Source organism: Anguilla anguilla, chromosome 10, assembly GCF_013347855.1.
Source record: "Anguilla anguilla isolate fAngAng1 chromosome 10, fAngAng1.pri, whole genome shotgun sequence".
In the NCBI taxonomy this organism is placed as follows: Eukaryota; Metazoa; Chordata; class Actinopteri; order Anguilliformes; family Anguillidae; genus Anguilla; species Anguilla anguilla.
The window spans coordinates 17,927,963-17,943,442 of record NC_049210.1 but is presented as its reverse complement, the minus strand read 5'-3'; the positions used below and the strand labels follow the sequence as shown (position 1 = coordinate 17,943,442).

The following is a 15,480-nucleotide window of genomic DNA, read 5'->3' as shown; positions in this document are numbered from 1 at the left end:
CCAAGTCTTCTGTTGTTCTGGTTGTGATGTTTTTATCTTTATTTCTTTTCCATACTTTTTAGCATGAAAGAGATGCATTTGGGGAAAATAAATACATCACTCACTAATTTTTCATTCGGGCTGTTTGATATCTTTCTTTCCTTTCCACAGCATAGGAGCACATTTGATATTTAATGGATCGTGGCCTGTGTTTTTCCTTTCTTTTTCATTTTGTTCTCTTTTTCATTTCTTTGAAAAATGTGGTTTGGTGATTGCTACCTGGCAGTGATGGTGAACTGAACCCTGACTTGGTGCTGATGGTAATTTGGATGCCTTGTGTCTACCTCTCCCCTAGAAACTTCTTGAGCTGAACAACCTCCATTCGCTGGTGTCCGTTGTCTCTGCTCTACAGAGCGCCCCCATCTTCAGACTCAGCAAGACCTGGGCGGTAAGAGACGGGCGCGGCTGGGCAGGGTCAGGGTGGCTGGCGGCTGGGCGGGGACTCATCTGGCCTCCTCTAACCCGGATGGGCTGAACAGCTTGTGACTCACACATCCAAAATGTCAACAGGTGCCAGACAAAAAAATCTAAATAGATAAGAGTAGAGACCGCACGCTGTCTGGTGCTCCCATAATAAAAGTGTTGATTGACACCACAAAACGTGTGACATTTCAAGCTACATGCTCTTCATCAGTCCACAGAACATTTGTGAAAGGTATTTCTGCGTTTCGCGTTGTACCGCTGTTCTTCTTAGGCATGAGCGTACATCATAGTCCTATCTCACTCAGCACATCACCTGGTTTACCTCTCAGATCACCGTGTTTTGGTCCAAATGACATAACCCAGTATTTCCAGGCCACCACTGATAGATGTCAGCTGGATTTCATTACACGGTTTGCGATGGTCTGTAATTGATTTGTTATCAAGGCCTTCTTCTTTGGAAAAGATGACTCCACACCCCAGAGAGGATGTGTGTGCCTTAGTTTCAGGGGTGTGAAAATGCTTGCTAACTGCTTCCTGTTCAGGTGCTGGCTCCACTCTGTGAAACCTCATCCTGTAATTACTTTGGCATGATTCAGAGGCTGATGATAAAGACTGGTAGCGGTTATGAATTATTCTGTCAGTCTCCAGCTATGAGATCATCTCTCTCCAAGCTTAATGTTGCACCATGTTATATTCTTATTCTTTGTTTCCTTTTTCATCTTCTGTCAAATCGTTTCTAAAAATGTTTCTTTTTAAAAAATCAACTGCTTCTTTCCCCCTGTTTAAGAGTTGTGAACAGAGGTTTTGGGAAGGAAAGGTGGAGGGTGGGCTATGGACCTAACATGATATTAGAGTAATAGCTGAGGAAATGACAAGCCATAAATACATCATTCCTCCACTACGGTCCTTTGTAAACAAAAGACCCTTCATTTTTAAACGACCGTTACTTTGCGGTGGGCCTTACAGTATGTGCTCAGTCTTACTGGAGATGGAAATTGGAATTCCATAATGATTCCACCAACATTTTCCCACATTTCTGCGGACCACCAGAACAGTTTTTACCAGCTGGTGAACATGGCTGGAAATAAATGCTGCCATTGCAACCTCAAAATCTCAGCCATCGCTCAGTCAGTATCGGCCATCTTTGTCTTTTTTTGCTATGAATTTCCAGGCTTGTAATGTGTACTGTTTATAGAAGCCTGTGCTTTGGGAACAAAACTCAACTGTCAGTCAGTGTTAGCGCCAATGTTGATTTACCTCAGATTCCTTGAGATCCCAAATCGCTGAGGATTCAGACTGACGGAGCCTGGAACTTATCTGCTACCTTCTGTTTAAGCAAGTGACAGAAGGACATTTCACAGCCTCTGTCCGAGGCACTTTGGTGGGCTTACTGTCCTGAAGAGTTCCTCCTGTGTAATCCCCAGCTCTGGTAAAAGGTGGCCAAACCCATTGAAAGCGCTTTTAACACCCCTGCCAAGGACACTGCTTTGTTTTCTTTTTTTTCCATCAGTGAAAGACAATGTTATATTTTTATGTCGGGGAAGCTTAGAGCGGTACATGTGACCTGAGAAAGAAGACCTTGATTTACTGGCAATGCTGAACGCCAGCTAGTACGTTCAGAGAGTGGAAAAGATGTGTTAATTTCACTGGGGATAAAGAAAACATGCTCAACCACGGAAGTGTATCCAAGCGACTGATGCAGTGGTTAGTCACATCATCTGTTTTTTCCTGGGTTAAAAAAAAATCTATGAATTAGTGTTTTAACGTAACTATGACTAATATGTTTTTTTGGGGAAAGGAATTCAACAAAACAGGAGCACTATACATTTTGTTCCTGGTCTTCCGATCAAAACCACTTGCAGACCCTAAAAAACAATCTGGTTCATTTCTGTTTAGTCTAACATGTTCCCTATGGGCAATAACCTTTTCATAGTGCACACCGATTTGATACAGCCCCTTTATATGAATATATGTTTTGGAAAAAACCATGGATTACAGTTAAACCTGTAAAATCATTTATCTTCTGTTTTTTCATAACGAGAGTTGTTCATTAGACTGAGTAACAGTTGAAATGGCGAGCTTTAGGTTATTCAAGGATAAGCTTGGCATGGTGCTACTGTGGATACTTTACAGACAGTAGGTGAAATTATTTTATGGGCTGAACAGCCTGTTTTCACTTCAGTCTTCTGTACTTAACTGGGGGTTGTGATAACGAGGATTAAATCTGGCACTGCTGCAGTCTCTGTCTTCCCGGACAGTCCTTCCCTTCTAACCAGCAGCATTAGCTGCGGGATGTTAAAATGGGCAAATCTGGAAATAGTCCCGGGCCGATACGCTCGATAGTACAGCATGCTGACGCAGCAGTGGCTGCTGGGAAAGGGGACTCATTCATCGGAGAGTGGGGATTATAAGAAAGTAAAAAACCACCAGGGTGGGGGAACCATCAGTCGCTCACTGATTTGAACCATTCATTGTTTTGTTTTTTTCTTTTGCGAGCGTAAACTTTTCTTTTGTTCAAACAAAGTCAGTGATTTTATAATGGTACTGTGCCACCCTGTACCCATGGCACCTTTCAAAATATTAGGGTTGCTAACCCCATCTGTCCTGCATCTGATTGGATGTACAGTTGCTTCCAACTCATCGCTACTAACTTTGATTCCCCAGGTCACAGCAGTAAAATGAAGACTGAGTTCTCCGTTAACCTACATGGTTAAATAAAAGCATAAAGTGATTGACATCTCAGTGTGTCTCCAGGGCCGTATCCCGTGAACTCGGTCCTACACAAGGCTTGCGTTCTATAATGCGCTGGTGACGCGTGACGGAAGGTGATCCGTGCGCTGTGGCGACGCCCACCCAGATGGGAAAGGCTGATACCTCAGCGTTAACTACCCTGTCCTGCGCTTGTTCCAGAACAACTTACTCTTTGGCAGGCTTTTATCATGAAAAAGAAGTATAAAATAGGAAGGTGGAGGCATTCCAAGACAAAAATGCTTTTCTTTTATTTTAAATTTTCTCTTTGTTCTTTATTCAGTATAAACAGAGCGGTACAATAAAACTCCAGCCGTCTCGGCCAAAGCCTTTTTCAGACATTCTTATTTTATTTTGAATTTATTATTATTTTTATTTTATTTTTTTTGCATTTGCACCCAATTTGTTTTGTTTGGTAATCTGTTGTTTTAAAAAAATGTTTATTTATCTGCAGAGGACCACCTTCCCCCTTTTTTGTCATAAAAAAATAAAAATAATGGGTGTTGGCTTAAAATTCACATTTGTGGTTATTTGAGTGTGCCCTGTTTAACAGAATCTGGCTGGCCTTTCAGGTGAACCATGTGTCAGAAGGTAGCTCTTTCCACATAGGTTGTATTTTTATGCTGTTTTGTATCTACTGGTAATGAACGGTGGAAAAAGTACATGATGGAATTGCCGATCTCTGCCTCTGCACTCAAGGTCATTTCTAATAACTTTAATGATTTGCTTTTCCCTGGTTATTGCTCTTGAAGGGCCGTGCAATTGTGTGTGTCATTTGTTCCAGCCCATTAAAAAGACATTTATGGGGTTTTGGCCCCTTTAAACTCGATCACGTTCACCCTCAATTAAAAAAAAATGTGTGTTAAATTCAACATGTGTGTAATAGAAGAACACTACTGTGGAGGTTCATGACCGCTACAGTGACGTAAAGCATAGAACATTGCTTTGGCATCTCCTAAAGTCAGAATTCTGGATTTCTTTGACATTCTGTGGTTGAGTTGTCATAATTCTTGCTGCCGGAGTGCTGGTGGGTGGCTTGGCATTTTAAAGCACTGGGTTTCAATTTAGTGATGTGTCCCCCTGGTCTCGTATGAAACCATCATGCTTCGATTACCATCTGTGGGCACTTAGCTGGTTGAGCGGTCTCCCACCAAGGGAGGATTTCATTCAGTGTGCAGTCTTATTGTCGTCAGCTAGCCCCCTGCACTGCCACTACAGGAATGCTAATGAAAAGCAATGGCTGGCTAATGCAACTGATTTCTGAGCTAAACCACACAGCAGCCGTAGCTCATACAACCCTGGGGTTCCTGTGCACATCACAATTTCCACTGGTGAAGTTGATCCTGCCCACATCCCTTTACCAGTCATCACCATGTGAAATCGGTTTGAAAAGGGAGGGATGGGACCAGTAAAGTTTGGCATCTTGTGTGAGACGGGGTTCAAATGGGGTTGCGGCATTGGATCTGCTAACCGGGAGGGTTCCAGTGCTGGAGGATCTGCCTCAAAGAATGGCCCCCTGTGGTCCTTCACCATGTTTCTCATAACATGGAGTTCCCAGACGGACCTAGAGGACGGAACAGCCTCCGTCTCTCCGATGCGTGTATGGTTTCAGACCTGACCACAGTTTCCGTACCCCCCCACCCCACCTCCCACCTCCCACCTTCTCCTTTCACTTAAAGCACACTTACAATGCCAGAAATAACATTAACATGCTGAAAACACTTCTTGTTACATACATTCCTCTTAAGAGCTTTTTTCTCTGTTGGTGCTTGTAAAAATAGCACATTTTAAACTATTAAAAAATAGACTTAATTTTCTCAATTGGGTGGGACTGTCTGTTAAGTTTGGACAGTATGTAGTGTATTTAGAGCTGTCAAGATAGGAAGCAGACATGTTTCAAATAATTTCAGTGCACAGCTAAAATAAGGAATCGAAGGTGCACAAAAATAGATTTTTGTAAAAGTTACCTTAATGACATCCACGTACGATGCAAGTACTCTTTTCAACAAATAAAGAAAAAGGGTTGAGAATCTTCCTTGCTATAGATCTGTTGAAATGTGACTGTTGGAGCTAGATTTTTTCCACCATGGCACTTTTGAATAGATGTTTCCGAACTCATATCTTCCATGATGCCTTGCAGACTGTATCGCTTGAACAAAGCATGTGTTGTTTGGTAATCTTATAATGGATTTGTTTCTGTGTGACATTTTGAGCTGTTGCGTCAATCGCCATTTTTCATCTCCCTTCCTGCCTCTGTTCAAGAAAAGTTATTATTAAAGTATGTTTGTCCGGGCTGACACACGTTGTCTTATTCATCTTTCTATGATCTACAAAACTAAGAGCGGTGAAAATTATGGTGAAAGTGTTCAGAAATCAGTGCACCAGTTCGGAGTTGGCAAAATGTCCATGCATGCCGTTTTGGCCAATTTGTTCCTAATTATTGTGAATGAAATGGTGAATTGTAACTCACTTCATTGGATGTGGCATAATGGGCTCACTGTATTGGTATCATATTAATGTGCATGGTTTTGTGGGGGTAACTTCCAAGGCCAGTGTCTTCAGAGGGAGTCCTTGTGCTTTGTGCTTTGTGCTGGTGGAAAGTCCTGCATGCACTCTGTGTACAAAGTGCTCTATCTTTGCACTGTGCTTCGGGTTGACTGTGCTGAGGTCTGATCTCAGCACTGTGCCGACGGACTGTTCTTTGGAAGTGTGTGTTGGGTGCTTTGTTTGGTATCTCTGTGCGGACTGTTATGCTGCCTGTGCTGGTGTGGATCGAGAGGTCCGTTTGCAGTCCTTTCTGCTGTGGGTTGACTGTGCTGTGCATGCCATGCTCTGTGCTGTGCGTGCCGTGCTCTGTGCTGTGTTTGCCTTGATCTGTGCTGTGCGTGCCATGCTCTGTGCTGGCTCTGTGCATGGAAGCCCTGCCAGACGTGATTAATAGGAAATGTCTGTGGTGTCAGATACTGTATATGAGGCCCTATTGAAGCATTGACTCAGTGTGGCTCTGCGGAGCGTGCAGTCTGGCGGAAAATTATAAAGGAGCTTCGCGGAAATAGTGCCACAGTGCTCTATCTTTGCACTGTGCTTCGGGTTGACTGTGCTGAGGTCTGATCTCAGCACTGTGCCGACGGACTGTTCTTTGGAAGTGTGTGTTGGGTGCTTTGTTTGGTATCTCTGTGCGGACTGTTATGCTGCCTGTGCTGGTGTGGATCGAGAGGTCCGTTTGCAGTCCTTTCTGCTGTGGGTTGACTGTGCTGTGCATGCCATGCTCTGTGCTGTGCGTGCCGTGCTCTGTGCTGTGTGTGCCGTGCTCTGTGCTGTGTGTGCCGTGCTCTGTGCTGTGTGTGCCATGCTCTGTGCTGTGTGTGCCATGCTCTGTGCTGTGCGTGTCATGCTCTGTGCTGTGTGCCATGCTCTATGCTGTGTGTGCCATGCTCTGTGCTGTGTGTGCCATGCTCTGTGCTGTGTGTGTCGTGCTCTGTGCTGTGTGTGCCATGCTCTGTGCTGTGCGTGTCGTGCTCTGTGCTGTGCGTGCCATGCTCTGTGCTGTGTGTGCCATGCTCTGTGCTGTGCGTGCCATGCTCTGTGCTGTGTGTGCCATGCTCAGTGCTGTGTGTGCCATGCTCTGTGCTGTGTGTGTCGTGCTCTGTGCTGTGTGTGCCGTGCTCTGTGCTGTGTGTGCCCTGCTCTGTGCTGTGTGTGCCGTGCTCTGTGCTGTGCATGTTGTGCTCTGTGCTGTGCGTGCCCTGCTCTGTGCTGTGCGTGCCATGCTCTGTGCTGTGTGTGCCTTGATCTGTGCCGTGCGTGCCATGCTCTGTGCTGTGCATGCCATGCTCTGTGCTGTGTGTGCCTTGTTCTGTGCTGGCTCTGTGCGTGCCGTGCTCTGTGCTGTGTGTGCCATGCTCTGTGCTGTGCATGTCGTGCTCTGTGCTGTGTGTGTCGTGCTGTGTGTGCCATGCTCTGTGCTGTGTGTGCCGTGCTCTGTGCTGTGTGTGCCTTGATCTGTGCTGTGCGTGCCATGCTCTGTGCTGTGTGTGCCATGCTCTGTGCTGTGCGTGCCATGCTCTGTGCTGTGTGTGCCATGCTCTGTGCTGTGCGTGTCGTGCTCTGTGCTGTGTGTGCTTTGCTCTGTGCTGTGCGTGTCGTGCTCTGTGCTGTGTGTGCCATGCTCTATGCTGTGCGTGTCGTGCTCTGTGCTGTGTGTGCTTTGCTCTGTGCTGTGTGTGCCTTGATCTGTGCTGTGCGTGCCGTGCTCTGTGCTGTGTGTGCCTTGATCTGTGCTGTGCGTGCCATGCTCTGTGCTGGCTCTGTGCATGGAAGCCCTGCCAGACGTGATTAATAGGAAATGTCTGTGGTGTCAGATACTGTATATGAGGCCCTATTGAAGCATTGACTCAGTGTGGCTCTGCGGAGCGTGCAGTCTGGCGGAAAATTATAAAGGAGCTTCGCGGAAATAGTGCCACAGTGCTGTCTAATTAAAGGACTCCCCTGGAGCGGAGGATTCCTGCTGTCTGCATGTGAACCAGTTGCGAGTACAGAGCAGGTAATGGAACAGCAGCACACGCGATAGGCTACCTGTAAAGCCCCACACTGCCGTGTCTGTCGACAGGCCGAATGAGCTGCAGTACAGGTATTTTCCTTGGGGGAGCAAGGACCGTTCTTGCTTATCTATAACACTATCTACAATACCTAACACGGTTATCTATAATTTGAAAATGTCCAAGCAGCTGCAGTTTCAGCCAGGTTCAGCCGACGAGTTGGAGGTGTGACGGAAAGCATGTGCTCTGGGAAAGTTGGAAAAACATCAGTTTGACCGCCTGTCTGTCCATCCCATATTCCATGACAGTTAATGGTTCTGCACTGGGAAAGGGAGTAAGCTGGTTGAGGAGGGTGAAGGGTGGGGAGTTGAAGCCCAAATCGCAACCTGCCTTGACCCCTCTCCCCGCCCCCACCCCCGCCCCCCTTTCCCCTGCAGATGTTTTGATATTTTTTTCCGTCTGCAGCCTCAAACATTGCTGAATGGCCTGGTCCAAAACCTTTGTTCCAAACACGGGAGCTTTGAAAGGCTTCCAGTGGAATCTCGTTTGCAAAATCGCTGGAGAGCGCGCCGAGACGTTCGTATTTATAGCCGCTGATGCATGTTGTTTTGCGTGGGTTAAGAAAAAAAACTGTAGCTTGGACAACCGATGATATACTGTATAGATTTCCATGAGGTTATACCCTCTGTACACATCGATCAGATGAGTCGTCTTTAAGAAGACGCAGGACTTCCTCTTCCAGCTCTGTCTGCCGGGGATCCTGGAGCGGTGGACAGAGGGGGGCGTGGTGGCTGGATAAAGTCGTATTCGCTGGGTTTTTCCACAGTGCTCTCGCCTCCAGGCACTCTGAGTGGAAGCAGGCGAATCTTACAGTGCGCCGAGTGCAGTTTCGGTGTTTTTGGAACATTCTCTGGGTGTTCTGTGGGCTTGCAGTCTGTTTATTAAGAAGATGAGCCAACATCCGCCGTTCCAGTGTGGAAAGTCCAGGTGGCTGAATTGACTGGGCAGGACAGACACACACACACACACACACTCTCTCTCACACACACACACACACACACACACATGCTCTCTCACACACGCCCTCCAACACACGTGCACGCATGGCTATACACGTGCACAAACGGTCCCTTCGATTCATTCTCAGAAAAACTCCAATTATTGTACAGTATGCATGTATTAGGTATGTGGGCACGCACATACTCATTGAAACATGTAGTCTTGCGCAAGTCCTCTTGCAGATTTTCTCTCAGGGCAGAGTATTCTCTTGCACGCATACTGAAACGACCAGTATTACTTGATGCATTTTTTTTGTGGTCATTTCAAAATGGTAAAGATGGGAAAAACATGTCTACCTTCATCACAGAGTACAAGCATCAGATTTTTTGAGCGATTTTGGACTTCACAGACGCGCAGTTTATTGTGATACAGATGACACAAAAATGACAAAACGATTCACCATAAAGCCACTCAGCAGTCGACACTTAGCTGTGGTTGAGCAGCAGGCAGAATAGAGAATGGAGTGACGTGACCTCAAAAGTACAGACTTCTTGTCCAATAAAGCTCACGATTATTTATGCATCAGTTTAGTTCAGTATGTGCCATACCATTGTTTGGATCAATTCTCTAAGGATGTTATCAGCCAGTTTTCCCCTGAAGGTCCTGAGCGAATAAATCGCACTTTACCTTCTGGTCATAATATTTTAATATCATGCGATTAACAGATGTTCGGGTTTTCTGACCTGATGGATGGTAAAAGAAAAAAAAAGAAAATAAAATTCGATCTGCGTAGTTTCACAACGGGGTGTTCATGAGGTTCATTCAGTCCAGCTTCTACATGAGATCACTGGATAACAATGGAAATTTCCATGCATACCTGTACCCTCTGGCAGCTCACGCAGAACTTAAAATATTGCTACCCTCTGGTGAGGCATCTCTGCTTATCGAGAGAAGTGCAGATAAAAAGTTAGGTTGGCAAACGGACGCAGCTCAGATATTCCCTTCCGTTGGAAGGCTGGGGCATTTTTCGTGCCTGCCGGATGCAGTGCGTCAGGAATCGCCCAAAATATTTTCCTTCAAAGGCCAGGCGACTGTCAGGGCAAGTTTCCAGATCGCCCCCTGATGTTGCCCAGAGGGAACCCTAATTGCAGAAATAGCCAGTTGCATAAAAGGCTGAAGTGCTGCTTTATTGGCAAATGTCACCGATTTAAACCAGGAACACTGCAAATGGATTACAGACTGCACTGCAGCAAAGCAGCCATACCCTTTCAGACTGCAAAACATTAAGCAAATGGAAAGCTGGTAGTTTGCCACTAATTGTTAGTGTCCAATCTGGCTTTACAGTGGGTCTACAGCATTATTGGGCAAGGCCGTGACATGGACGTTACATGTGCTGTCTTGTTGATGGCGACCACGGCTGTAACTGTACCAGTTAACTCTGGACTCCCATCGGTTTGTAATGGAACAGCAAAAAGCAACAGCAGAACCTAAGAGGTAGCTGAGTGTGTGTGAAGTATCTTGAACCAGATATTAGATGTATGAAACTTCATTTCACTCCTGTGGTACAGGACAGAATAACGTGTATGCTCAATAGTAACTAATAATTAGCTGTGTTTTGGAGCAAGTGTTTCTGGATCATGGCTTGTGACAATTCACAAATTCTGGAAATGGCCCCTTTTTGTGCCCTCTCAATAGTTTTGGACAATAATATATAGCCCACTTGTAAAGCGGGCGACATAGCTCAGGAGGTAAGAGCGGTTGTCTGGCAGTCGGAGGGTTGCCGGTTCGATCCCCGCACTGGGCGTGTCGAAGTGTCCCTGAGCAAGACACCTAACCCCTAACTGCTCTGGTGGATGAGAGGCGCTATAAGAGGCGGATAAAAGCGCTATATAAATGCAGTCCATTTACCATTTTAAAGCATGTGGAAATGTGTCTTTTAAAAAAATTAATTTCTATTGCCCAATTTCTGCACATCACATTTTTCTGTGCTGCAGCAAAAGGTATGTGTGTATATAGATATATATATATACACACACACACACACACACAGTACTGTGCAAAATTCAGAAACCACCCTTTCTTTTATTTACTTTCCAGTGAAAATCGCCATTAAGTGCACGCTATTTTTTTTCAGTGTTAGGAAATAATACAACAAACATATTTAAAACGAAATTACACAACTATGTGCAGTATCAAATATTGCAGTATTTAGTGTGTCCACCCTTTGCCTTTATGATAGCTTCCTTTCTTTCGTGGAGATTTGCTTTGAGCTTTTTCGAAGAAATCTGCAGGGATATTTTTTTATGCTTTGTGTAAACACCTCCAAAGTTCAGTCCTAGAAGTTGGTTGCATTTTCTTCTCTCGATCCAAATAATTAGAATTAATTTGCTCAATCAAATGTTGTCCTCAGGGTATTGCGTGATATGTTGAGATTTGTTTGTATTTATCAGCAATAAATACAATAAATAAATAAATGTATCAACATCCATGATGCCCTGAATCAAAACCAAATCACTAACTCCAGATGTTGCTATACAATCACTTGCACTGATCCTCCACCATGCTTGACTGGTGGTTGAATACATGGTTCTGTCATTGCTTTGGTGGTGTACATGCTGCCTTGTCTTACTTATGAAAATCTCAAATTTAGACTCATTGGTCTATAAAACCTTAGCGCGCATGTCAGGTGTCCAGTTTTGGTGTACTAGCACACATTTTATTCTCTTTTATTTATTTCCTTTTCTCAGTAGTGGCTTTTTGACAGCTACACATCCTTTCAGATTTTGTCATGTCTGAAGCATGAGTGGAGCTTGATTTTTTTCCCCCTATGTCTCAAAGATAAAATCTTTAAATACTGTCTTTGTGATGGCAGTAGTTTCTGTGGTCTATCAGTTCTTGCATGGTTGTTAGGAGTCCCATTTTCTCTGTATTTTGCAATAATATTTTTAACTCCAGTTTTTCCACTTATTTTTCTTCAGATTCTATTTTCCTCATTAATTTTCATTGTCAAATAACAGATCTCATCAAAAATATCCCCTTTGGCTATTTTAGAGGCACATGACCAAGAAATCTGCAAGGCAGCTAAGGTGTGTTTGAATAGTTGTTTGTCTGAATGTTTGAGTCACTTTTGAAGGCAAAGGGTTCTAACAAAATGACAGACACTTGACAACTTTTTTGTTGGGAGTACGCTGCTGTAACTAGAAGGCTTAAAGTTGTAGTAGGGTGCACAAAAGAAATACTGATAAATGTTATATTATATGTAGTGGTGGAGGCTATTTTCTGTTAAATATATGTTTCCTGCATTATGGTCTGACACTGGGGGTAAAAATATTTGCATTGAATGGCTGATTCGACTAGAAATTGAATAAACGAAAGGGTGGTCTCTCACTTTTGCACAGTACATTTGACATTTGTTCAAATTAAACAATTTGGCAATATTGCAGGAAAAACACATTTGGATGTAGATACATTCTCAGGAATGAGAGTAATTCAATCAATAAAAAAAATATTCCAGAGCTTACAGAGAGAAATAAAGGAGGTTTTCTGGTTTGACAAGAAATGTAAAAGGGGGTTATAGGCTGCTGTAACTATTTAGAAACCAGACCATAAATGAAAATCTTCAAGAAGCAAATCCCAGTTGCTGTGTTCCACTGTGGAAATTCCTCCCCAGCGTTCGGTTGGTGAAGTTCAGTGTCCATGAGAGCAGGGGCTGTTTGTTCTTCAGACTCTTTCACAAACTTCCAGAATATTTTTCTTTTACTTTCCACAAGGACAAAGTAAATGAACCAAACTGGCAAATGAAGCTTCTATACACGCGGTGTTGAAAAGTGTTATTTATTTTACTTGTTACAACATGGCAGATTTCTTTTTTTTTTTCTTGTGCAATTATATATTCTGTTCTTTTTTTAAACCCATAAATAAAGTCACTCTTGCTTCAAAAGCAGATGTCTGTCTGTACTTTGTGTCTGAGCTCTGGGCTTTTAAAGATGGAAACCAGCGCAAGCCACATGCCTGGGAAGCACATGGAAACTTCGGGCTGTTTTTCGAACCGCGTTTGACAGCGCGGAGCTGGACCAGACTGTTAGACTCCATTCCATCCGTATAAGGCAGATAAATGCCTCTCACCTGAAGGCTATTGGATGGGGTGAGAATATCTCCCCCAGGCAATTAGCATTTAGACATCTTCCTTTTGCCATTTATCTTCCTTCTCTGCTGTTAATGTCATGAAAGACGTAGTTTCAGCACACCATGGGTTGTTCCGGCTTGCAGGGGTCGTAATTTACAAAGATGCATTGAATTTAATTATTTCTCAAGGGCCATGTAATGTAGTGCTTCATGTAACTTCAGCTTATATTGATCTGAAGTGTACAGAAATGTACAGTTTTTCTTGAACAGTATGTTTCTTGAACACAGGCTGTATGAACCATGGCTGTAGGCTCCATGCTACACTATATTATACGTCACAGCAGTTTCATTGTAATCACTGATTGAATGATTGATGTAGCTATTGACATGTGGACTGATTTAGATTTTTATGCCTCTCGCAGTTGATAAGCCGGAAGGACAAGGCCACATTTGACAAGCTGGACTACCTGACATCCAAGGAAGAGAACTATACGCGCATGAGGGAGTACATCCGGTCACTGAAGATGGTCCCCTGCATCCCCTACTTAGGTGAGTCTCCCTGTATGGTTTCTCTGCCCTGCTGGCCGCTGTAGCCAGTACATCCAAGAGACTCTCTGGAAATTTTCCCAGTTGTGCTGTCGCCTGTGCGTGATATGCAAAAAGAGTGTCTCTGATGGGTTTTTCTGTTCGACCGGTCCCTAGTGTTCGGTTTGCAGAAATCCCCTGGCCGGTTTCTGTTTCTGTTCTGTAGGCCCCTGTGTTCAGGAGTCTCTTTGGTTGGTTTTTGCTCCTTATGAACCGTTGTGTGTTCTGCCAGATCTGTGCGTTGCAGGAGCTTGTTGAACATGGCCATCTGTTGTGTGTATGATGGTTTTCATATTTCATGGATGACTGGGAACTAGGATGTGGGTAGCCTGAATTGTGGGCATTTGTGCAAAGGGCATAAAAGGACAAAATACGGTGTGTATGCTAAATAATAATAAACAGTGCTTTGGAGGAACTCTCTGTAGATCATAGGTATGACCTATTTCTAATTTGTGGAAGGGGCTGCTTGTTTTTTTTTTTTTTGTTTTTTACTATTCTACGTATTAAAAATAATTTTTTATTCATAACGCCACCAATATGAAGCAAGCGTATTTCCTTATGAGCTTTGTCTTTAATGAGTTGGAAGAGGTGTTTCTTTTCAATTCCATCACAATATTTCTATGGTAATTTAAAAAAATCTCTTTTATTGTGCATTAGTATTAAAAATGGACCATTTGCTTATATTTTTATTCTCAGAGTTGAAGACAAAGAGCATTGCTGTAAGGTTAAATCAGCAATGGTTTCTTTTCTTCCCCCACCTCCTTGGCTTTGAATGCGAGCCCCTTTTATGCCACACGTGGCGAGCACTCCACATCAGCACCTCTCTCTTTCTCTGTGCCCAGTGCCGCTCAGTAAATATGGAAATCTTATTCTGATTCCTCTGATACACGGTATTTTAATAAGTGTGTGTTCTTTATTGCCTAAACCTTCTTTCTGATTAACCCCGTGAGATCCTGTGTTGCGATAATGCAACATTTCTTTTCAGGCGTTCTAGGGACGCCATTTCCCCCATTCGGTTCACCATTTAGTTTAGAACAACATTTCCCAGTTTCTGAGGCCCTATACTGTATTTTAACAGCATATTTGGAGTGAGACTTTTTCTGCTGTTACTCAGAATGTCATGAGTACCCACAACATAGGCTTGAAAATACGGCAATGTCTGGGTCTCACAGTTAAGCATAATGAGATTTTGCATGGAATTGTTTTTGGGATTCTGATGACGTCTTGTGGTTGAGAGGTAGCATTCGTGTCAACCTGATTAAAGTGTGTTGGTGGCATTAATGCCTTTTAAGTAGCTGGTTTTGGTCAATGAATACTCTGCAAAAAACAAATATGTTATCAAAGTCAGTTTTTGCTTTTTTGCTTTAACTTTTGATTTGAATTGCCAACCTTACTTCTCAAGTCACCTCTCAAGTCATCCACACTATCACAGGAAGCAGTCCTGTTACACATGCTCCTGACAACAGTGATACTGTAACCTTCAGAACTAGGGGCCGTGTAGTAGTACAGGGGAGCGAGTGCTGACTGTACAATAGGGGAGGTGTATCGTATATGAAGCAGAGACCCTGGTGATGTTCAGGACCAGGCACAGTCATGTATTCTCCCTGAACAGTATGTGAAATAACAGCTGTACGGTATGTAGGCCAAATGGTCTGTTATCATCATCAAAATTCTGTTCTTAAGTTCATATTATAAATCTCACGGCATTAAATTATAAATCTAAAATTTATAAATATTATAAATCTGATGGCATTAAATCTTCCCTATGCCTGATGGGACAAATCCAACCGTTTTTGTCTACTTTGGAATTCTGACCATAGCAGGGTAACAGCATACTGTAGTCAGGCCTGGTACTTTGGTCCTGAAGACCCAGCTTATTCTAGTGGTGAGTATTATTATTACTGAAATGGTTGGGTGGCCATATTTGTGTATTTTATTTACTTTTTTGAAGAAGAAAACATCCTGTTTAGCTTTACCTGCTATGTTTGCCCGTGGCGTCTCTGTCACCACCAGAACATCTGTC

At 43.6% G+C, this 15,480-nt stretch overlaps 1 protein-coding gene across 6 annotated transcripts in view; it reads left to right on the top strand.

Annotated features, from left to right (window-relative positions):
* The window catches only part of ralgps1 (Ral GEF with PH domain and SH3 binding motif 1), a 170,851-nt gene that overhangs the window by 65,059 nt on the left and 90,312 nt on the right, over window positions 1-15,480 (top strand). For all 6 annotated transcript variants that reach the window (XM_035436319.1, XM_035436321.1, XM_035436316.1 and 3 more), the window contains 2 exons: window positions 335-427; window positions 13,295-13,421. In XM_035436319.1, the coding sequence (XP_035292210.1) occupies window positions 335-427; window positions 13,295-13,421 (220 nt within the window). The remainder of the gene's footprint in view (window positions 1-334; window positions 428-13,294; window positions 13,422-15,480) is intronic.